General features: G+C 49.9%; 16 protein-coding genes and 1 non-coding gene across 17 annotated transcripts; 10 read left to right on the top strand and 7 right to left on the bottom strand.

Moving 5' to 3' along the window:
• Positions 1 to 18: 18 nt before the first annotated feature.
• HPODL_00806 (Acyltransferase) lies at positions 19 to 1668 on the top strand (the record flags this gene model as incomplete). Its single annotated transcript, XM_014080771.1, has 1 exon — positions 19 to 1668. The coding sequence occupies one exon, from the start codon at positions 19 to 21 to the stop codon at positions 1666 to 1668; it is 1650 nt and encodes a 549-aa protein (XP_013936246.1).
• Positions 1669 to 1679: 11 nt separating this feature from the next.
• HPODL_00805 (endonuclease LCL3) lies at positions 1680 to 2363 on the bottom strand (the record flags this gene model as incomplete). Its single annotated transcript, XM_014080770.1, has 1 exon — positions 1680 to 2363. The coding sequence occupies one exon, from the start codon at positions 2361 to 2363 to the stop codon at positions 1680 to 1682; it is 684 nt and encodes a 227-aa protein (XP_013936245.1).
• Positions 2364 to 2451: 88 nt separating this feature from the next.
• On the top strand, positions 2452 to 3435 carry HPODL_00804 (metalloendopeptidase of the mitochondrial inner membrane; the record flags this gene model as incomplete). The annotated part of the gene is made up of 1 exon (XM_014080769.1): positions 2452 to 3435. One exon carries the CDS (start codon positions 2452 to 2454, stop codon positions 3433 to 3435), a length of 984 nt encoding a protein of 327 aa, XP_013936244.1.
• Positions 3436 to 3505: 70 nt separating this feature from the next.
• On the top strand, positions 3506 to 5365 carry HPODL_00803 (HDA1 complex subunit 2; the record flags this gene model as incomplete). Its single annotated transcript, XM_014080768.1, has 1 exon — positions 3506 to 5365. The coding sequence occupies one exon, from the start codon at positions 3506 to 3508 to the stop codon at positions 5363 to 5365; it is 1860 nt and encodes a 619-aa protein (XP_013936243.1).
• A 16-nt stretch (positions 5366 to 5381) lies between these two features.
• On the bottom strand, positions 5382 to 5927 carry HPODL_00802 (uncharacterized protein; the record flags this gene model as incomplete). Its single annotated transcript, XM_014080767.1, has 1 exon — positions 5382 to 5927. The coding sequence occupies one exon, from the start codon at positions 5925 to 5927 to the stop codon at positions 5382 to 5384; it is 546 nt and encodes a 181-aa protein (XP_013936242.1).
• An 85-nt stretch (positions 5928 to 6012) lies between these two features.
• On the bottom strand, positions 6013 to 7158 carry HPODL_00801 (Protein mlo2; the record flags this gene model as incomplete). Its single annotated transcript, XM_014080766.1, has 1 exon — positions 6013 to 7158. One exon carries the CDS (start codon positions 7156 to 7158, stop codon positions 6013 to 6015), a length of 1146 nt encoding a protein of 381 aa, XP_013936241.1.
• Positions 7159 to 7218: 60 nt separating this feature from the next.
• HPODL_05169 (uncharacterized protein) lies at positions 7219 to 7545 on the top strand (the record flags this gene model as incomplete). The annotated part of the gene is made up of 1 exon (XM_014080765.1): positions 7219 to 7545. The coding sequence occupies one exon, from the start codon at positions 7219 to 7221 to the stop codon at positions 7543 to 7545; it is 327 nt and encodes a 108-aa protein (XP_013936240.1).
• Positions 7546 to 7562: 17 nt separating this feature from the next.
• On the bottom strand, positions 7563 to 8009 carry HPODL_05168 (uncharacterized protein; the record flags this gene model as incomplete). Its single annotated transcript, XM_014080764.1, has 1 exon — positions 7563 to 8009. The coding sequence occupies one exon, from the start codon at positions 8007 to 8009 to the stop codon at positions 7563 to 7565; it is 447 nt and encodes a 148-aa protein (XP_013936239.1).
• An 836-nt stretch (positions 8010 to 8845) lies between these two features.
• Positions 8846 to 8918, top strand: HPODL_05404. Its single transcript has one exon. It is a non-coding gene; the product is annotated as a tRNA-Phe (tRNA).
• Positions 8919 to 8963: 45 nt separating this feature from the next.
• On the top strand, positions 8964 to 9569 carry HPODL_00800 (cysteine dioxygenase; the record flags this gene model as incomplete). The annotated part of the gene is made up of 1 exon (XM_014080763.1): positions 8964 to 9569. The coding sequence occupies one exon, from the start codon at positions 8964 to 8966 to the stop codon at positions 9567 to 9569; it is 606 nt and encodes a 201-aa protein (XP_013936238.1).
• Positions 9570 to 9626: 57 nt separating this feature from the next.
• Positions 9627 to 10136, bottom strand: HPODL_00799 (uncharacterized protein; the record flags this gene model as incomplete). The annotated part of the gene is made up of 1 exon (XM_014080762.1): positions 9627 to 10136. The coding sequence occupies one exon, from the start codon at positions 10134 to 10136 to the stop codon at positions 9627 to 9629; it is 510 nt and encodes a 169-aa protein (XP_013936237.1).
• Positions 10137 to 10180: 44 nt separating this feature from the next.
• Positions 10181 to 10879, bottom strand: HPODL_00798 (putative secreted protein; the record flags this gene model as incomplete). Its single annotated transcript, XM_014080761.1, has 1 exon — positions 10181 to 10879. One exon carries the CDS (start codon positions 10877 to 10879, stop codon positions 10181 to 10183), a length of 699 nt encoding a protein of 232 aa, XP_013936236.1.
• A 1320-nt stretch (positions 10880 to 12199) lies between these two features.
• On the top strand, positions 12200 to 13636 carry HPODL_00797 (Protein phosphatase 1 regulatory subunit 3C; the record flags this gene model as incomplete). Its single annotated transcript, XM_014080760.1, has 1 exon — positions 12200 to 13636. The coding sequence occupies one exon, from the start codon at positions 12200 to 12202 to the stop codon at positions 13634 to 13636; it is 1437 nt and encodes a 478-aa protein (XP_013936235.1).
• A 240-nt stretch (positions 13637 to 13876) lies between these two features.
• HPODL_00796 (Glutamine--tRNA ligase) lies at positions 13877 to 16264 on the top strand (the record flags this gene model as incomplete). The annotated part of the gene is made up of 1 exon (XM_014080759.1): positions 13877 to 16264. The coding sequence occupies one exon, from the start codon at positions 13877 to 13879 to the stop codon at positions 16262 to 16264; it is 2388 nt and encodes a 795-aa protein (XP_013936234.1).
• A 68-nt stretch (positions 16265 to 16332) lies between these two features.
• On the top strand, positions 16333 to 17961 carry HPODL_00795 (ATP-dependent RNA helicase DBP9; the record flags this gene model as incomplete). The annotated part of the gene is made up of 1 exon (XM_014080758.1): positions 16333 to 17961. The coding sequence occupies one exon, from the start codon at positions 16333 to 16335 to the stop codon at positions 17959 to 17961; it is 1629 nt and encodes a 542-aa protein (XP_013936233.1).
• Positions 17962 to 18056: 95 nt separating this feature from the next.
• HPODL_00794 (Dolichyl-phosphate-mannose--protein mannosyltransferase 1) lies at positions 18057 to 20297 on the top strand (the record flags this gene model as incomplete). Its single annotated transcript, XM_014080757.1, has 1 exon — positions 18057 to 20297. The coding sequence occupies one exon, from the start codon at positions 18057 to 18059 to the stop codon at positions 20295 to 20297; it is 2241 nt and encodes a 746-aa protein (XP_013936232.1).
• A 51-nt stretch (positions 20298 to 20348) lies between these two features.
• HPODL_00793 (S-adenosylmethionine-homocysteinemethyltransferase) lies at positions 20349 to 21254 on the bottom strand (the record flags this gene model as incomplete). Its single annotated transcript, XM_014080756.1, has 1 exon — positions 20349 to 21254. The coding sequence occupies one exon, from the start codon at positions 21252 to 21254 to the stop codon at positions 20349 to 20351; it is 906 nt and encodes a 301-aa protein (XP_013936231.1).
• Positions 21255 to 21286: the final 32 nt, after the last annotated feature.

The following is a 21286-nucleotide window of genomic DNA, read 5'->3' as shown; positions in this document are numbered from 1 at the left end:
AATTTATTTTATTTATTTATGATCTCCTATATCTACAAATTTCTCTCGCTGGAAACGCTGGACGCGCGGCTTTGCGCGCCGGCCAATCCAAAGAAGAAGGCAGAAATCATCAAAAGGGCAGGCCCTTCGCGGTGGAAGAGCCTCGAATTCAAGCTCTACGCCGTTGCGTTCGCGGTGGTTGTCCCTTTGATGGTCAAGACTGCCATGGAGGCCAGCAACGAGACAAACCCCAATTATTACCGCTACGAGCGCATTTTGAGCGACGGCTGGTTGTTTGGCAGAAAAGTCGACAACAGCGACAGCCAGTACCGGTTTTTCAGAGACAACGTGCCAATGATCGCGGCACTGATGGTGTTCCATTTAGTATTGAAGAGGATGTTTCTAAGTCTGGGCACCGAAAAGGTGGTATTTGACGCTGTTCTTGGATTGTTGTTCCTGTTCGGTGCCCATGGCTTCAATTGTCTCCGAATTCTGTTCCATACCATGGTCATGTATGCGTTTGGCCGTGTTCCCAATAAAAAGCTCAGCATAGCCCTTCTGTGGACCTATGGCCTGGCCACGCTGTTTCTCAACGACAGATACAGAACTGTCAAGTTTGGCGAGCTTTCGCCAGCACTGGCATTCATGGACTCTTTCAAGGGCCTGGTTGCCAGATGGGATGTGTTTTTCAACTTTACGCTGCTCAGACTTCTAAGTTTTAATCTGGACTATCTCTGGAGAGAGCCGAAAAAAGACAAGGAAACCAAGGATGGCGGCGAGCTGGATGAGAGACAGAGACAGAACTACCCTCTTGAGGACAAGGACTACTCTCTGCTGCACTACTTTGCCTATGTTTTCTATACTCCGTTGTTCATTGCAGGCCCCATAGTCACCTTCAACGACTACATGTACCAGACCCGCCACCCGCTAAGCTCCATCACCTGGAAACGGACTGCCACGTACGGCCTGCTGCTTGTATGCTGTATCATGCTCATGGAGTTCATTCTGCATTATATATATGTGGTTGCTGTGTCGAAAGCAAAAGCCTGGGACGGCGACACTCCGTTCCAGATCTCGATGATTGGGCTGTTCAACCTGAATATTATATGGCTCAAGCTTCTGATCCCGTGGCGGATGTTCAGATTCTGGGCTCTTTGTGACGGCATCGATCCGCCAGAGAACATGATCCGCTGTGTCGACAACAATTACTCCACCATGCAGTTCTGGCGGGCATGGCACCGCTCGTACAACAAATGGGTCGTGCGGTATGTATACGTGCCACTGGGCGGCTCGAAGAGCAGGATCGTGGCGTCGTTTGCGGTGTTCACGTTTGTGGCGATCTGGCACGATATCGAGCTGCGGTTGCTGATCTGGGGGTGGTTGATTGTGCTATTTTTGCTTCCGGAAATGCTGGTCACCCAGCTGGCCAAACCGTACGAAAATAAGTGGTGGTTCAGACACCTGTGTGGCGTGGGGGCCATCATCAACATCTGGATGATGATGCTGGCCAACTTGTTTGGTTTCTGTCTCGGCAAAGACGGCCTGACGCTGCTGCTAAAAGACATGTTTACCACCGTGGACGGCTGGGTGTTTTTCGTGCTGAGCAGCGTGTGTCTGTGGATTGCTGCGCAGGTGATGTTTGAGTGGCGTGAGGAGGAGAAACGCCGCGGTGTCGACGTCAAGTGTTAGCACAGGCCAGCTTAGTTATACATTCGTTTGTATTCCCTTGGGCTAACAAAGCTTTTTTTGTTCTTGTCCTTCCAGAGGCCTCGTTTCTCGCGCTTGGCGTACTTTTCCCATGCCAGATAAAGCGCCTCCTTGCCGTCGAACTCGACGCCCTGCTTCGCCTCGTAAACGGTGCCGATCCCGTTCTTGATCATCTCCTCGCTCACGTCGCGAAACCCGTTCCATTTCAGCACCATTACTTTTGCAACCACCCGGTTGTACTGGTCCAGACTCAACGGCTTGACATACAATTTTCGCCCCAGAATGTAGTTCCGCAGCCACTGCAATGCCTCCTCGCTGTACGGCTGCGCAGGCTTGCCGAAATGCGATCTTTCTGGAGCGTCCACGCCGCAAAGACGAACGTGAATGGTCCTATTTTTCAGTTTGCGGAACGTGTTGATCTCTGGAATCTTCCGCAGCCATCCCCAGCCACCCAGACGTCCTCCTGGCAGGTGGAACATGTGGAAGTTGTCGCCGTCGCCGACGGAGGTGACCTTGCCAAATAAATACCTTTTTCGAAACATGTACGACGGGATGTCGGTGGCGACGTTGATGCGGCGGAGGTTGCGCGAGTAGAACGCGTATCCGGTTATGAGGGCCGACGCAGTGCCAAAACCATACAGAAGCACTAGCGGGTGCGTCGGAGAGACGTCAGACATAGGCTGGATCAAATGTACTTTTTTTTATTTACCAGACGATCGTCCGCAAACATGAAAAAATCTGGAGTCGCTTTATTTTTGTTAAACCATGTTTAGACGGTTCTCCCGATTCTACGCCACCTACCGGCATTTTGGCAACAGAACCACGCGAACAGGATGGACGTTTGAATTGACGCCGATAGGCCGTCGCAATCTGACCATTGCGGGCGCAGGACTCGCTGTACTCGTCGCCACCCATATAGAGCAGGCCCCCGTGACCCACCGGTCGAGACTCATGATTGCGCCGGCGTGGATGGAGCTGTGGTCTGCAAATTCAAGCTACAAAGCCCTCATCAACCAGTACCACGGGGCTATCCTGCCCGCCAGCCACCCGGCAACGCTCAGGGTCAAGGCCATCATGGCCCGATTGATAAAGGCTGCCGAGAACTACATCGACCCAGACACGGGCGAGCGGACGAATTTGTTTGCGGACCTCAAGACACACACGATGCCGGCAATCGAGTGGAAGATCCACGTGATCGACGACGTCAACAGGGTGGCCGGCAGGCCTACGCCTAACGCCTTTGTCATTGGCGACGGCAAAGTGTTTGTGTTCCGGTCGATAATGCAGATGACGCCGACCGATGACGAACTGGCGACGGTCCTGGCGCACGAGCTGGGCCATATACTTGCGCACCACATCAGAGAGCGACTTTCGGCGGCTCCATTGTACACGGCCGCTGCTGTGCTGATGAACACTATTTTCGGGCCCTCGTCATTCAACTCTGTGCTGTCCAACATTTTGTTTGAGAGCCCGAACTCGCGCGCAATGGAAACAGAAGCCGACTACATTGGCCTGATGCTGATGTCGCTGGCGTGCTACAATCCGCACGAGTCGCCGCGGTTCTGGAATCGCATGGTGCAGTACGAGCGACGCAGCGGCCAGATCATCCCGGAGCTGCTGAGCACGCACCCAAAGAGCGAGCGCAGAATGCAAAACATCGGCGAGTGGATGCCCCGCGCAGACAAGCTGTACGAGCTTGCCGGCTGTGCGGGCATGCTGTCGTACAGAGACATGTTCAATAAATGGTAGTGCGTCGATCGGCGCGCGAGTCCGGCTCGACCCACAAAAATTTAACTTTTGTACATAATCTGTAAATACAATGGATCTGGGCACCTTGGTCGATTGCCAGCCTGTTGTGGGCTCCGTGCCTGCATTTGCTGCACCGCTATTGTTTCCTATCCAGCAGACATCTATTCAGAAAGAGCTGACCGAGCTGCTCATCAAATTGCACCGGCCCTACTTGGAGAAGCTATTCACGGGACAGGTAAAGGACGAGATGGATTCTGACACTTTGAGCAGCTCGGCCATGCTTGAGCTCTTTCTAGCAAACCTCAGGCAAATAGCGAACCATTCTAGTCTGCTTGTGGACCATTTTATGTCCAGAAACATGGTGCTAATGAATCCCAAACACAACCTTAAACGGTCCTCTGCGAAATACGTTTGCATCGACGACTTTCTGAGCCGGCTTGCCGTGCAAAAACAGCCACGCACGGTGATTTTAACGGCCGCAAGCTCGCGCGAGCTAGACCTGATCGAGGGAATCTTGATTGGCAAGCGGGATCTCCAGTACTACAGGTTCAGTGGCTCCTCGCTCTACTACGACAACCACGGCTCGTTCGACTTCAACAAGCAGGAATTGAGCAACCCGGCCATGCCGTCACCGCAGGCAGCAGCTGCTAATGGCAAGAACAACGGCACAGACGACTACACGCCGCGGATCTCGAAAAACAGTCCGCTGCACCATAAAATCGAGCAGCAGAAAAACCGGGTCGTGAGCGTGTACTTGATTTTATCGAACCAATTGCAGAGTCTGGCACGTTTCGAGGAGCTGCGCAGCGACTTGGTGATCTCGCTGGACGCGAAGCTGGACCAGAGTCTCGCAATTCCCGTTATCAAGCCAATATATCTGAACGGCATCGAATACTTCGATCTTGTGCTGGACAGAGCAATTTCGGGAGAAGAACGAGATAAACAGCTCGCCAAGCTGGTGCTGGTGAACAGGAATGCCGCTACAGAAAGTCCAGAATTGCAAGACGTTGTCAGTTGGCTCGATGGCCAGGGCAGGTACCCGTACACGGAGAGCAAAGAAATAGAGACAGTGAGCGACAACGACGCTTTGGAAGCACTGGCGAGCCTGGAACTTGAGACACCGTACCATCTGGACCGCTATGAATTTTTCAACCCGTCGCTGGCTCCAAAGGACGATCCCAAGAAAATCAAGCTCGAGGAGTCTCCGTTGGTGAGCCTGACGTACCACGAGTACCAGCTAAGGCTTGGCCGGTTGATCTATGACCGCTACCAGGAACTGGTTTACACGGTCGACACGCAGCGTAGACACCTTGCCGGTATTCACGAGGACGACTCACAGCGCCAGGCCCAGCTGGAGGCCGTTGTGGAGGCCACGGGAGACCGGTTTAGAAAACTGCAGACAACCAAGACCGCGGCGGAAAGTTTGGCCAAGCAGGTTGAAAAGTGCGAAAAAGACTTGCGCACCGTTGAGGAGACAGACAGAAGACTTAAGGAGCGCATGGAAGAGTACACCAACCGTGCACGGAACGGAGCTACAGAAACAGCGCTGCTTGAGCAGCAGAATGCAATCAGCGCCTTAGAAGACGAGTTGAAACGGCTGGAAGCCGAGTATCAGAAAGCAATGGCGGAAAATGAGTCTGTCCGTGCAGAGTACCAGCAGAAATCGTCTGCTGCTGCGGAAATGTCGTCAATGCTGATGGAGACAAAAAAGAAGCTCGAAGCGGTGCAGATAGAGAGCAAGGGCGATTTCCGCAAGCTGCAGCAGACAAAACTCGACAGAGAAACAGAAATGTACAAAAAACGCACAGAGTCGCTCGTCAGTCAAAACAAGTTTCTGGAAAAATATATCAAAATTCTCGATAACGTTGCCAAAGAAAAAGCAACCGTCGGCCGCATCCGTGCAAGCCGCAGCACAACCCCATACCAATAACCCAAATACGCCAACGTCACATGGATGTGACAAACTGGATCCCGTTGATGTGTTGACAGTACATGCCCTTAATTGCAGCCAGCTGCCGATCCTCGTCAATGGGTATCTCCAAGTACTTGCCTGCCAGACACTTGCCCATGGACTTGGTCTGTCCGCCCAGTTTCGTCTCAAACTTGATCTTGTCCAGGTATTGCCCGAATTTCAAGTATATCTTGGTGATTTTGTCTCCCCTTTCTAGTTCCACCCGATACGTATCCTTAACAGGCTTCCAGAACCCGAACATGTACGTGTCGCCAGAATAGGTGACGAATTTGATGCTTTCCACGTGCCGGTTACAATTCACTTCAATGTAGCGGATACTGCGCGGAACAGAAGTCTGAATCGGCGTCCCAAACTCCCTGCTGCCCACAAACTTTGACAGCTTCAGGTACGGTGGCGGTGACACGTTCATCGACTCCGAGTACCGCACCAGCCTATTCTTGCGCTTCTGGGCACGCGACTCATCAATTTTCTTGGTGGTTTTGTCCACTAATACGATGCCCACCGCAATGAGTCCCAACATGTTTGCGGAGCAAGAAAAAGGTAATCTAATTTTGAGATAAGAAATAATAATTACTGGTGCACAGCCCAGGGCGTATTTATTTTCCTCACTCGATGCCGTTGAAAAACGACCGTATTTCCTCCTCCGTGACGACCTTGTTCTGCTCCGCAAACGGCCGAAGAAACTCCGTCAGCTTGCTCTTCACCTTTTCGTACGCGTGCACGCTTGAAATCGCGCTCTCCACCGGTAGTTTGCTGAGGTTGCGCAGCCCCAGCTCGAAGATCGACGAGTCGTCGTCCTCGTCCTCCGGTGGCTTGTAAATCGAGTCTTCGAGGTACAAGTATGTGTGCACCTTGAGAAGGGAGATCAATGGCTTGGTCTCGGGTTTGTTTTCTGTGATTACTTTCTGTAATTGCTCCTTGAAGTTGTCTTTTAGGAAAATCGTGAACGACGGCTCTGTCTTGGCTCTTTTGGCCTGTTCGGGTTCAGGCTTCACATTTCTGGTAATTGTCTCGCATTCCAGTTCTTTTACAAGCATTTCCATCTCCTTTCTGTATTTTTGGACGCATTTCCAGCAGATAATGGTGTCAAAGTCGTCCAGATCTGGGAACCCTGGTAAGGGCAGGATCTCCAGCAATTCTCTGTGTTTCTGGTCTTCCTGCGCATCCAACCCCGGCTCAGATAATGACTCCAGCTTGTTTTCTCCCTCTCCCTTAATTTGGCGCCGATTGACGTCCCCCGGCCGCATTCCCATGATGCATTCCTCGTGGAACCAGTCTTCTCCGCACGCGTCCCCAAAAGCGCACTGGAACATGTTGCTGTCGTCTGTAGGGTCGTATCTTTTGCGACAAGCACAGAACGTGCCCTCGTAATTGTGATTGTACACGTTGGTGCTCGAGGGAATGTCCGTAGGCAGCTGGTCCTTATTGATGGTGGTCTTCTTGCCAATGGTGGTTCTTAGAGAGCAAACGCCGTACTTCTCTGTCCGCTTGGTCCCGCAGTCACATGTGAAGGATCTTTTGGCAAATAGCTCCACAAGATCGTGCGACGTGTGGCATTGAATGGAGCACGCGTAGCATACGCCAACAGGATGGCCATTCTGACGCGAGCACGTCAAACAGGCGTATATGTGCTGTCTTATTGGTCCTAGTGAGTATGTGCACACTTTAGGATCATACGGCATCAGTTCACGAGCCTCTTTTTCCAGCTGGAGCTGGTTGTCGAGATACTCCTCTGCAGTGATAGAATCCATAAAGAAAAATAAAAATAAATTAAATCAAATAAGTAAAAAATATAAAGTCGCTTACTTGTCATGACGATGCTGGTTTATTTCCTCTTCTTTTTGCTGGTGAAAGGTGATTTCTTCCAAAACTTTTTTGGCCACCAGCGTGCACCAGAACAGTTTGACTACCAAAGTAAACAGCTGAACACAGACTGCTCGCAATATCTGTGTCCCGAGACTTTTGCTTGTGTGGCAAGCCCTGTTGACTGCCCGTGTCCGTTCCCAGACTCGCAAGAGAAATGTGTACTTGACAAGAAAAATTACGTCTGCATCGCCAAAATGGATAAGAAGGAGCTCCGAGACTTCAAGGGAGAAGTCAGAGACTGCAAATGGGTCCAGAAACATTGGAAACAATAAATTAATTAATACATACGTCACTCCCTCTCGCGTGCAGCCGACCAGCGCTTGAAGGAGATCTCGTCAAGTATGAAATCATTGAGAAGCGCGAAAACAGATCTCTTGTCTGTGAGACACTTGATACGCTGGTCAAAGTTTGGCGGAGGCTTTACAAACACCAGAACTAGCTTCTTCTTCACCGATCCCACCACACGGCTCATCGAGCACGTCTCAAGCCAAGTTCCCGGAGTGGCGATCTTCACAGCATATTGCGAATGCTGGAAAACAGGACCGCGTTCGTACAAAATAAAATCGCACGAAAATTTGAGTCCCGATTTCACCACCCACCCCAGCGTGCGGTAGTAATAGTAAACCAGGAACCGCGAGCAAAACTCTGTGGACGCCAGCGACCGAAAGAGAGAAACGAAATCTGTTTTTGTGCGCACACAGTCGAGCATCTGCAGAAATAACACCTCCTCAGGCATCAACTGCACGTACTCCAGCTGTTGGATGTCGGAGCCCACAACAAGTTCCTCGTCTTCAGGGCGAACGACATGGACTCTCTCGGGCTGCTCTAAAGTGAGCTCGTGTTTTTTTTTTCCACTTCCTCAAGTCCAGCTTTGTCATTTTTCCGCTTATAAAAATTTTCCAGCTCGTCGAGCTGCTTGCGTTTTTGTTTGAATTGGGTCCGGGCTTTGCGGCGTTGCGCGACCATCTCCTCGTCTGTGTACGAGCTGCCCTGGCCTAGAACCCGGCGCCGAGTTCTCTCCAGCCAGGTCGGCTCGCTCCGAGAAAGAATACCCTTACCAAAAAACCCATGGTTCCAGAGAAAAAGCATATCTGGCCCATAAACACGGAATTTCTCGTCGATCTCGGGCTTGTAGGTCCAGAACTGCCAGGCCATTGCCACTGCTGCAAGAGCCCAACTCAATGGGCTGAGAGCAGTCACCCCTATAGGAAGAGGGTCTCTGTACCGTTGCGAGTTTCTGACTTTCTTCATGACATTTCTACTAGTTAGTACTCAGATACCGTTGTAGTCTTTGAGAAATCGTGCTCTCAGGAGTCAAGCAACAAAGATTATCATCAGGGTACTTACCAAGAGAAGGTTGAAATAATAAACAACTTAGTTTTTTTTTTGCCGAAAAATTAAAAATGGGAGTTAAAATATGTGATTGACAATATGAATCCACAAATGAGTAATATACCGAGTAGATTTCAGAACAACAATTTGATCAATTAGAATGAATAGTTAACAAACAATAGACGGCCCTTTCATTGTCTATTCTCTGTATTTTGTCACTCCCTACCAAATAAGTATATTGCTGACTTAGCTCAGTTGGGAGAGCGTCAGACTGAAGTTCTGAAGGTCCTGAGTTCGATCCTCAGAGTTAGCAATTCCTTTTTGGGCATGAAGCGATAAAATCCTTTTTTTTCTTATCATGACTATTGACAACGAACTGGACTTTAGTCGGTTACGTTGTCTCTTCAGACAACAACTAGACAAGGGAACTGTCTTGGAGACCAAGGACGTTGACCACAAGGCCTTGATGCACCTGATGGCACGCTACAAGTCAGATCGGGAAGACTGGGCCAAATATGCTTTTGAGGACAAGAGCATCGCATACACCCGGAATGGCGTGGAAAATTTCGGTCCCAACGGCAACTTGCTGCTGCTTGTGTGGAATCCAGGCCGCGGGTCGGCCATTCATGACCATGCGGGCGCCCACTGTGTGATGAAGATTCTGAGTGGCGAACTTACCGAGGAGCTCTTTGACGGCGAGTCTTTAGAGCCCATAAAAACAAGCACGTACCACGCGAATGACGTGACCCACATAGAGGACACTATCGGGCTCCACAGAATCACAAACAGAACAGATAAGGTGGCTATCAGTTTGCATTTGTACACTCCTCCATATGCCGAGGTGTACGGGTGTCATGTTTTTGAGAACGGCAAGAGACAGCATGTGGACATGGACTTGTATAGCAGTGACGGCGTGTTGCTGGCGGGTCGGGATGTTGCCAAGAAGGGAAGTAGCGATAGATAATGATGTTTGATGCTCGTATATTACTCGTATATTACATAGTGTACATAATTTGACCGTCTAGCTGCTGACTCCTCTGACCCAGTAGTCTGCTTTGCTTCCCTGTGCGCCATAGATCTTTTTTTCCAGTCTGTTGATTTTGATGCTCAGGGTGTACTGTTGTCTTTGCAACTCTTCTCTCATCTCCTCGAGCTTGCCTTTGGCATACTCCAATTTGTCGAGCTCGACGCTTCTCTCCATTTTTGGCATAATAGTCTCGAGAAACGCGATTTCTTTGCCGATCTTGAACACCCTGGCAGCCAGCTCGTCCTTAGACTTCGCCAGGTCGTCCAGCTGGTGCTCCTCCGGCGTTGGCACTCGTTTGCTGGCGGTGAAGTGTGAGGAGATTCTCAATGGGTAGGCGTTCGAGTCTCTGTTTTTCGGAACAACCAGGATACTCTCGGAGGAAATCTCGGTTTCGTTGGTCGTTTCGCAAGTCATCGAGTCCATTGTATCATCGGCAGCGCGGTCGGCGAGATCGGCAACCGAGCCGTTGAACTTATCGTACTCGAGCTCTAGTTCGGAAAACATGTGTTTATTTATTGTTATTATTTATTTTTTTTTTTTTTCGTCGTTTACACAGTAGTGCTTAATGTCACGGTAGCAACGGTGACAGTCACCGTCTGTGTCGTCGTTGGAGAGATACTGTCGTACGCATCTCCGTTCTCGTAGAACACATAGCAAGTACCGTCAGTCGTCTCTGTGGCGTATGGGGTAAAAGAGGTGAACGAGGCGTATGGCATCGTCGTGACGGACGGGGTGATGGTGCTGGACGAGACAGAAACCGTGGAGCTGGCGACACTAATTGGGCTGGAGCTCGAAGGGGTGGTGGAGGTGGTGGAGATGGTAGAGGAGCTGGAGGAGCTGGAGGAGCTAGACGTTGTCGAGCTGCTGGAGGTGGTCTTCTCCACGTTGGCAGACAAAACGAGATCCGCTGTGGTGGCAGAACTGTCGTCGTCGTCAGAAGTAGCACTCGAAGAAGTGCTGGAAGTAGTGCTGGAAGTAGTGGAGGAAGTGGAACTAACGGTGCTGGTATCACTGGTCTCGGTAGCTGAAATTGGGACCTCATACGAGGTTTTCAGCGTCGTCATCACCACACTGGTCTGCGCAGGCCGGTCCGTGCTGGTATACACCTTTTGCAGCATGGTGACAGCCTTTCCATCGATAGTGGTGGTGATGGTACTTTCCAAAGTTCCCGGCTGACGCTTGAAGAATACCGGGAGTCCCATTGCTGAGACAAGCAACAAATACAAAGCAGGGGTTTTCAACAGCATAAGGAGTGACTGTAGTTAGTATAGTTTGAGCGAACTGTGTCCGAGGGCTGCAACCAGCCATATTTATAGTTTGGGTGGCTAGCTCGGGCTTGCCGTCTTGGGCAGAACTAGTGCAACTAGGGAAATGGTCTATTCCTAATGAGGAACGGAATAATAAAACTTAGTTGCGTAGCAGGATGGCTAGCACCATTTTTGCCCGATATGGGAACGGTGCAAGGGTGTTAAAATTGAAACTAAGATTTTTAACGGGCCCACTTTTGACTGTTACCCGGCTTTCGGCTCTAGCTAATTGTTGGCTCCTATCTCCGCTATCAATCTTGAGGCTGTGTTCGGCTGTGTCAGGCTCGTTCGGCTGCGCGAACTAAAATTCCGATCGGAGTCGCAATATCGGCAACATTTGCACCAGCTGCAGAGGGAGAGCATTTTGTTGGGTGCCCAGAACCTTTTGTGTGGAGCTAGGCATGTACCCCACGCTCATTTGTTCCATCACACGTCGTCTTGTGGTTCCCAAACTACCCTCGGCGCATAGTGTGTGGTCATCGGATCCCGCCTTTGGTATATGTTTCGGGCGCAAAAAACTATGATGAGGGACAGGTGGGGCGGTTTCTCATCCGATCTTTCCACAGTTCGGCACAGCAAAAAAAAAAAGTACCGAAAATACCTCTGCGCTACCTCTTACATCAGGATCAAACCACCAGCTGATCAAGGCGAGCGAATAATGCCCCCTCCGACCGGGGTACAAAGGCGACATGTGCACTGATTAATATGCAAACGATAGAATGACACTCCCAAGACTTTGATTGTCCATTCCAACCCATATGCCAAAAACACCCCTGTCCCTTTCGATTGTCGATCCTCAGCGTGTTCGCTGCAAAGTAACCTGAAATTTTTTTTGTATCAGATCGGGTATCGCGTGTGAAGTGTCACAACTACCGACGCCCCCGTTTCTGCTATGCGCGCCTGCACTCCTTTTAAAATAAAATGGAATCCGGATTGCACAGCCCCAAAAAGACACCTATAGTGATGGCTCTTCTCCCCAGCTCAAAAAATTTTCGCCACCATTGCTGTCTGTTGGGGAAATCATAATGGTGCGTCCCGATTTGGAAGACTCAAAAGAAACAAAAGAGGAGATTGTCTGCTTTGCCTGCAGCTGATATGCAGTCATAATAATCTTATTCATTTTTATAACGCTACATTTGCCAATTAATCGTACGCTGCAGCACGTCGCCACTGATTTAAATACTCCCTTTTTTCCCCTGTGCCTCATCCAAAGGACTATCGCTATCGAGATTATATTACGCCGACATTTGTGCTTCTCATATGCCATATTTGGGCCCTAGATCCTTTGACACAGCCCCTTTAACCACCAATAACCTTGCTTACCTGAATGACAAGCTGGCTGAGTCCCATCCGTCTCCGAATGTCTCCAGAAGTTCCAGCATAAGCACCTCACCGGAAGAGACGCTTTCCATCTCCACACCTCTTTCCACGATATCTAGCACAAGTTCTGTCACAGACATAATACCGTCTTCTGCCGGTCACGAAGGCGAGTTGGACAATGACGATAACCAGACAGTTGTATTTCAGCATGAAGACGCCTCAAGCTCTTCCATCTCAACCATAACAGAACTGAAGCCTAGTTTACTGCGGAAGAAGTCGGGAGAACTGGTCAAGTCCTCGCTGAAGCTGCCGTCGCTCAAAAGGTCAAGCTCGATGCCCAACGCTAAATCCGTGAGGTTTGCTAACAGACTAGAGGACATCAAATTTTTTGATAAGCTTGAAAGACCGACGGCGGTTTCCGCGGAAGCGTCTCCGGTGGGCTCTCCGGTGTCATCTCCCTCTTTGCGCCCTTCGTGGGACTTCTCCTCTTCTGACGAGGAGGACCTTGACAATACAACGGATTACCTCAGTGAGTACTGGGAAATTCTGCACAACGATGTTCCGCACACTTCCAATGTTGTGAACTTCGGCAAGTTCAATTCCGATAAGCCGATCATACTGGAGAGCTTAAAACTAAACTCTACAAAGGACTCTCTGATAGGGTTTGTTTATGTTCGCAATTTGGGATACGAAAAAAAGATCCTCATCAAGCTGACCTTTGACGATTGGAAAAGCTTCATCGAGATCGACAACGCCAACTACATCTCCTCCAACCATATCTTCCGCTACATGGAGGATGGCGTTTCGTACGATAAATTCTCATTCATCATTAAGCTACGCAACCTGGGAATCTACAAGTCACAGATGAACCTCAAATTCTGTATCAAGTACCAGGTTAACCAGACCGAATACTGGGACAATAATGACATGAAGAACTACACTGTTACACTAAAGAAGAACTCAAAGAGAGGTACCCAACGGCGCAAGTCTTTCGATACCGACCTGGACGACATCAAGTTCAAATTGAAAACAAATCTGAATTTCAACGATTCGTTTTCGTTGCCTTTCACGACTCAAAGCCAGCGCACTTTTGAGCCAAGAACGTCAAAGCATTACTTGTTACGCAAAATCAACTCTGAGTCAGCCATCCCAACTCTAAATTCCATCACGCCAACATCCTGTTCGTTGCCTCCTACTACATTGAAGCCGAACTATTCGCCTTCCTCTGCATACACTACGCCTAAGAGCTTGGCAGCTTCTTCAGATCCTGTTTACCATAAGATCATTGAAAACTATTGTTTCTTTGGCTCTTCTTCGCATCAATTCAAAGGACATGACCAAGTTCCCGACTACGCAGACTCGTTTTGCTTAAGTTAATTCAGATCCATTGAGTTTGTGGCTTGCCGCTCGCTGTACTAGCCATTCTCATATGTTTGGGGATTTGTTGGCTATTTGCTCATCTTTGCTATGGATTGTACGATATATCAATGCGCAGTACATAGGTCAATAATAATCAAAGGTTTACAACATTCAGAAATTGTAGCTCGCATTTTTTTTACCCGGCCTCTCAATTAGAGATAAAATAGTAGGAATCGTTCTTTTGTCTTCAAATATTTAATGGCAGACGAACTAGTCAGTCTCTTTTCTCGTATTGGGTTCCAGGAATCCAAAGCGCGGGAGATCCTAAAGAATCAGAAAGTCTCCTCTTCATTGGCTCATTTGATCCAGCTCGCGGGCGACAATGTTTCGTGGGACAAGACGAAGAGTACTCTTCTCCATCATTTGGCTACATTGTTGAAAGGCGAGGATCTTCCACATGATAAAAACATCGTGGATGCCATTACTGACGGCCGCTTAGTCTCGACTTTGCAAGTCACTGAGGCATACAAGTATGTCAAATCTGCTGGCGACAATTTCGACGAAAAAGAGATGGAGAAAAGCTCTGGTGTTGGTATCAAAATTACGGAGGAGGACGTTGAGAACGCGATCCGGAGGTATATTGAGTCTATCAAGGCCGAATTTCTGGAAAAAAGATATAAAATGGTTCCCAATGTCCTTGGCAGTGTGCGAAGCCTTCCTGAGCTGAAATGGGCCTCGCCTGCTTTGTTCAAGCCTACTGTCGACCGGCTAGCACAGGAATATCTCGGTCCTAAAGATGAGAGAGATGTGGCGAAGAAGGAGAAAAAGAAGAAGGAGCCAGCCAAGGGAGCCAAGACAGAGACCAAGACCGAGCCCGAAAGAAACATGTTCACAGAGGGATTTTTGGGAGATCTCCACAAGCCTGGTGAGAATCCGCAAAAATGGCCGGAGCTCATGCAGGAGCACTTGAAGGTGACCAAGGGCAAGGTGTTTACCAGGTTCCCTCCTGAACCAAATGGATTTTTGCACATTGGACACTCAAAAGCCATTATGGTAAACTTTGGTTACGCCAAATACCACGGTGGAGTTTGCTATCTGCGTTATGATGATACGAACCCTGAGGCCGAGGAGCAGGTTTACTTTGATTCCATTTTGCGCTGTGTCAAATGGCTTGGATATGAACCTTGGAAAATCACCTATTCTTCAGACTATTTCGACCGGCTTTACGAGCTCGCTGAAAAATTGATCACAACAGGATATGCCTATGTGGACCATTCGACGCCAGAGGAGATCAAAGCTCAGAGAGGTGTGAGGCCAGATGGTACTCCTGGTGGAGAAAGGTTCCCATCTCCATGGAGAGACAGACCAATTGAGGAGTCCTTGGCAGAGTTCAGAAAAATGAGAGACGGATACTACGAGCCAGGAAAGGCTATCTTAAGAATGAAGCAGGACATTTACTCTCCATCTCCTCAAATGTGGGATTTAATTGCTTACAGAGTGTTGAATGCCAGACACGAAAGAACGGGAGACAAATGGAAGATCTATCCGACATATGACTTCACTCACTGTTTGGTTGATTCGTTCGAAAACATCAGTCATTCTTTGTGTACAACTGAGTTCTACTTGAGCAGAGAAAGCTACGAGTGGCTCTGTGACGTGCTACATGTCTACAGACCTGCTCAAAGGGAATACGGCCGTTTGAACTTGACCGGAACCATAATGTCCAAAAGAAAGATCGCCAAGCTCGTGAACGAAGGCTATGTGCGTGGATGGGACGACCCGAGACTTTACACCTTGGAGTCTCTTAGAAGAAGAGGTGTTCCTCCAGGAGCCATCTTGAGTTTCATCAATACCTTGGGTGTTACCACAGCTACCACAAATATCCAGGCAACTAGGTTCGAGAGTGCCGTGAGAAACTATCTTGACCACACAACTCCAAGACTAATGATGATCGAACATCCGCTGAAGGTGGTTATAGACAACTTGGACGACGACTACGAGGAGCTGGTGGAAATCCCATACAAACCTGGCTCGCCTGAGTTTGGCTCCAGAAAAGTGCCATTCACCAAGACTGTCTACATCGACAAGTCGGATTACAGAGACACCATCACCAAGGATTACTTCAGACTGGCTCCGGACCAGCCTGTGGGTCTGATGAGGGTTCCGTTTAATATTCGCGTCAAGAGCGTAGAAAGGGATGAGTCCGGTGCTCCGACATTGATTCACGCCGAGTACCTGAACGATCCTGCCCAACACAAGAAACCAAAGACATACATTCATTGGGTGCCAGAGTCTGAGAAATACAAGTCTCCTGTTAGAATTGATGAAGTGAGAATCCACAACCAACTGTTCAAGTCTGAGAATCCATCTGCCCACCCTGACGGCTATTTGGCCGACATTAATCCAAACTCGGAAGAAATTCTGAAAGATGCTATTATCGAGCCAAGCTTCTACGAAATAGAGGCCAAGTCTCCATTGAACATGCCATTCACCAACCCTGAGTTTAGTATCAAGGAAGAGCCAGGCAAGGAGACTGTCAGATTCCAGGCTCTCAGAGTTGGCTACTTCTGTCTTGACAAAGATTCCGGTGACAAACTAATTTTCAACAGAATTGTCACTCTGAAGGAAGACTCTTCGAAAGATTAAGTAATCAACAAATTTTTTTAATAAAAAATTAATTTTTTTGAAATATTTTTTAGTACTCGATCTTACATATGTCTGTCTCTGTTGCGCAAGACTACGTCGATGAGGGCGTCAGTTTTGAGTCCTTTGATTTAGATGCGCGTCTAATTCAGGCCATTAACAAGCTTGGGTTCGAGCACCCGACGCTGATCCAAACACAGACGATCAAACTGTCTCTCGAGGAACGCAAGGACATCATAGCCAGGGCGTCTACAGGCTCTGGCAAAACTGCAGCATACTGCATACCGATTGTGCAGTCTATTTTGGCGTCAGGCAGTGACTCAGAGGGTGTGAAAGCGCTTGTTTTGGTTCCGACCAAGGAATTGAGCAAGCAGGTGGCTGAATTTCTGGGTCAATTGACGGTGTTTTGCGGCAGGTCTGCACGTGTGCTGAACCTGAATGACAACGTGAGTGAGCAAGTGCAGTTACAGCTGCTCAACGAGGGTAGAGAAATATATGTGAGCACTCCTGCGAAATTAATATCAGTTTTGGAGAAAAATAAGAGTATACAGTTGACGAATCTGCGGTTTTTGGTGATAGACGAGGTTGATCTGATGGTCAGCTATGGATACAAGGACGATTTGGACAAATTGGGAGAATATTTAAGCACCAAGACAAACACACAGACTTTTCTCATGAGTGCCACGTTGAACGAGGAGGTGACGGAGCTGAAGACGAAGTTCTGTAATAAACCTGCTGTTCTGAAGCTGGAGGACGTCGACAGCGACAAGAAGAAGCTTGTCCAGTACTACATCAAAACTAACGAGCTCGACAAGTTCCTGCTGATCTACGTGATATTGAAGCTGGGCCTAATTAAAGGAAAAATTCTGCTGTTTGTGAACGAGCTGGACCGGGGATACAAGCTCAAACTTTTTTTGCAGAACTTCGGCATCAAATCGTGTTTGCTGAACTCTGAGCTTCCAGTGAACTCTCGGCTGCACATTGTGGAGGAGTTCAACAAAAACGTCTACAATTTACTAATTGCGACCGATGAGGCCAACCAGGAGGGCCAGTCAAACGACTTTGGTGTCTCGCGTGGTGTTGATTTTAAGAACGTGGCATGTGTGCTGAACTTCGATCTTCCTGTCTCGTCCAAGACTTATGTGCACCGTGTTGGACGGACGGCCAGAGGCGGCAAAAGTGGCATGGCTCTGTCGTTTGTGGTGGCAGCCAAGGAATGGGGAAAACACAAGGCCTCGAGTTTGGCCAGTGCAAAGAAGGACGAGAAGGTTTTGGCCAGAATCGAGCGGTCGCAGAGCAAGCTCGGGTACGAGCTCAAGCCGTACCAATTTAATATGAAACAGGTGGAGGCGTTCCGGTACCGGATGGAGGACTCGTTCCGGTCCGTGACCCGTGCGGCTGTGCGAGATGCCCGACTACGGGAGATTAAACAGGAGCTGATGGCCTCTGAGAAGCTGAAACGCCATTTTGAGGAGAACCCGCAGGACCTGGTCACTTTGCGCCACGACAAAGACCTGGCCAGCGTGCGTGCGGACGCACATCTGAAAAGAGTGCCGACGTACCTGCTACCAGAGGGGGCGCGGCCCGAGGAGAAGAAGGTTGGGTTTGTGCCGTTCAACAAGGTGAGGAAGGGCCGTGGCAAGAAGAGAGGCAAGAAGGTGGATGTGCTGAAGGGGGTTGGAAAGAGAAGAAAAACATAGCTCGCCAATAACGCATATTAAATGTCAAAAAAAATAAAAAAATGAATATTTTTCTTTTAAGCTCGTCGTTATTTTTTTCGTGTCTTGTTTTCATCATGGCAAAGAAACCCGTCAAGCTGGCTCCGTCTACGACGGATTCCACTACAGAACTTCCTTTACAGCCCGGCCCTGTCCGCAGATACTTATCGACGACGCTGGGGCCGCAGACAATGGCTAATCGCCGTGTTTCCTCGGGTAAGGAGATGGGGCTCGTTGTGCTGTTGGCCCTGTTCAGCGCCGTGATTCGGCTCCGCAGCCTCGATTTCCCCGACTCAGTGGTGTTTGACGAGGTGCATTTTGGCGGATTCGCGAGAAAATACATTCTGGGCCGTTTTTTCATGGACGTCCATCCTCCTCTGGCCAAGCTGTTATTTGCGGCGGTGGGTGCCCTTGGAGGATTTAATGGCAAGTTTGAATTTGCCGAAATCGGCGACAAGTTCCCCGACGACGTGCCGTACGTCCTCATGAGACAGCTGAGCGCCTTCTTGAGCGTCGGTACCGTGGTCCTCATGTACTTGACTCTCAGAACCACCGGCTGCAAGCCACTGGTTTCCTTCCTGACGTCATCGTTGCTGGTGCTCGAGAGTGCCAATGCCACCATCTCGCGGTTTGTTTTGCTCGACTCGCCGCTGCTCTTCTTCATTGCCGCCGCCACCTATGCCAGCTCCAAGCTCAACATTGAGACTCCATTCACTCTCAACTGGTGGAAATCTTTGGTGCTGACCGGCGTCGGTCTGGGCTTTGCCTCATCCTCCAAATGGGTCGGCTTCTTTACTGTTGCGTGGGTGGGCGTTTGCTGTGCCATCAAGCTCTGGTTCGCGGTTGGAGACCTCAAACTGTCGGCCAAAAACATCGCTTCTCAGACTGTCACCAAGTTCGTGGTCCTGCTTGGACTCCCGGCCATCATCTACCTGGCTTCATTTGCCATCCATCTCTCGTTGCTGCCCTACGAGGGTGACGGTGCTGCATTCCTGTCATCTGCGTTCAGAACCTCGTTCAAAGACACTACTGTTCCTAAAACCACCCTCGCAGACGTTGGTATCGGCTCTGTCGTGACCCTGAGACATGTGAATACCAATGGCGGATACCTACATTCCCACAACCATCTGTACGAGGGAGGCTCTGGGCAACAGCAGATCACGCTGTATCCACACCTTGACGACAACAACAAGTGGCTTGTTGAGCTGTACAATGCCACCGAGGAGCCAACAGCTTTCGAGCCGCTGACCGACGGAACCAAGATCAGACTGAAGCATTTGTTGACACACAGAAGACTGCACTCGCACGATATCCGTCCATCTGTTTCTGAAATCGACTGGCAGAACGAGGCCTCGTGCTACGGGTACGAGGGCTTTGAAGGCGATCCGAACGACGACTTTATTGTCGAGATCGTTAAAGACGAGTCTGTTCCGGGAAAAGCGCAGGAGACAGTCAAGGCTATAGACACCATTTTCAGGCTCAGACACGCCATGACAGGCTGCTACCTGTTCTCGCACGAGACCAAGCTGCCTAAATGGGGCTTCGAACAACAGGAGGTCACGTGTGCAGGCCAGGGCATCAAGCCGCTCTCGTACTGGTACATTGAGCAGAACGAGAACCAGTTCCTGGATCCAGCGACTGCAGAAAAGGTCTCCTACAAGGAGCTGTCTTTCCTGCAAAAAATGGCAGAGCTGCACAGCAGAATGTGGAAGATCAACAGGGGACTTAAGGCACCCCATGCGTTCGAGTCGAGACCGGAGTCATGGCCATTTTTGCAGCGCGGCATCTCGTACTGGAAACAAGGCGACAGACAGGTGTACTTGCTTGGAAACCCTATTGTTTGGTGGCTGTCGTCGTTTTTGTTTGTTCCGTTCGGCCTTTTCGTCGTCTACCACGTGCTGAGATGGCAGCTGGGCTACCCGCTTCCGGAAAGCTCTGTTGTTTTCAACTACTCTCTCAACACATTGCAATTTCTTCTTGGCTGGTTCATTCACTACTATCCTTCGTTCCTGATGGACAGACAGCTGTTTTTGCACCACTATCTGCCTGCCCTATACTTTGGCATTTTGACCTTGGGCCAGTCGTTTGAGGTGATCTACTCGGCCGTTTTGAAAAACAGAAAATCTGTGGCTATCGTGCTGTTCCTTGCTGTCTTTGCAGGCGCTGCCCACATGTTTGTGAAGAGATCGCCGATCGTGTACGGCTCCGCGTGGACCAAGTCGGCCTGCGAGGCGGCCAAGATGCTCAACTGGGACTTCGACTGCAAAATTTACCCAGACGAGCTGCCGCTGACCGGCGGCCTCAAAGATGAGCTCTAGGTATATAAAAGATAAAAGACGTCAATTTTTGTTCATTAGACACAAATGCATTTAGTGCGAGCGCGACTCGTCAATGAGCGTCCGCAGCTGGCGGATATCGGCTGGCCCCGTGCGACAGCACCCGCCCACGATGCCCACGCGCTTGTACTGCAGACACTGCTTCACGGCCTCGACAAAATGGCTCGGCTCGCCCGACCATTTCTTCGTCGTGCCGTCGTACACCTCTCCCGAGTTCGGATACAGCACAATCCGGGCGTTTCGCAGGTTCTGCGAGTCCGAGAGCCGACGGTCGAGCTCTTCCACCACTGGCAAAGCCACCCTTACACCACAGCAGTTGACACCGACCGCGACGATATTGCGATCGTAGTGGCTGTCTAGCCAGCTGACGACCTGGGCGAGCGGCGTGCCGTCAACGAGGGCCGTCTCGCGCACGCTGAGACTCAGATACCACGGTTTTTCCTGTGTTCTGGCCAGCTCTGCCAGAACCCTTATTTCCTGGAATGACGGAATGGTTTCAAATGCAAGAACATCCACGTCGGAGGATTGGGCGAGAAAACGAAACCGGCCTTCGTGGAACGCGCGCAACTGTGCGTCAGTCACAGAGCCGTAGTTCCCCGTGTACTCTGACCCGTCAGCAAGATACGCACCGTATGGCCCTATCGAGCCGGCGATCTTCACGCCGGCACCGTCCTCGTACTCGCGGCGTGCCTGTGCACAGAGGCCCACGGCTCGTGTGTACACAGCGTGCGGGTCCTGGTGGTTTTGCTCGATGTTGGCGTCGCATAGCTGATATGTTGCCGTCAACACAATATTGGCGCCGCTCCGCATGTAGTCGAGATGAATCGCCTTGACAGTGTCTGCAGAGTCCAGTACGGCACGGCCGGACCACAGGCCGCCCGAGACGTCGACGCCGCGCTTCTCAAGTTCGGTCCCTAGCGCTCCGTCCAGAAGCAGCATGGGAATGATTTGAGTTAGAAAAAATAATTATA

This window comes from Ogataea parapolymorpha, chromosome III (genome assembly GCF_000187245.1).
Source record: "Ogataea parapolymorpha DL-1 chromosome III, whole genome shotgun sequence".
Classification (NCBI taxonomy): domain Eukaryota; kingdom Fungi; phylum Ascomycota; class Pichiomycetes; order Pichiales; family Pichiaceae; genus Ogataea; species Ogataea parapolymorpha.
The sequence above is the reverse complement of the archived record's forward strand: the minus strand, read 5'-3'. Positions and strand labels throughout refer to the sequence as shown.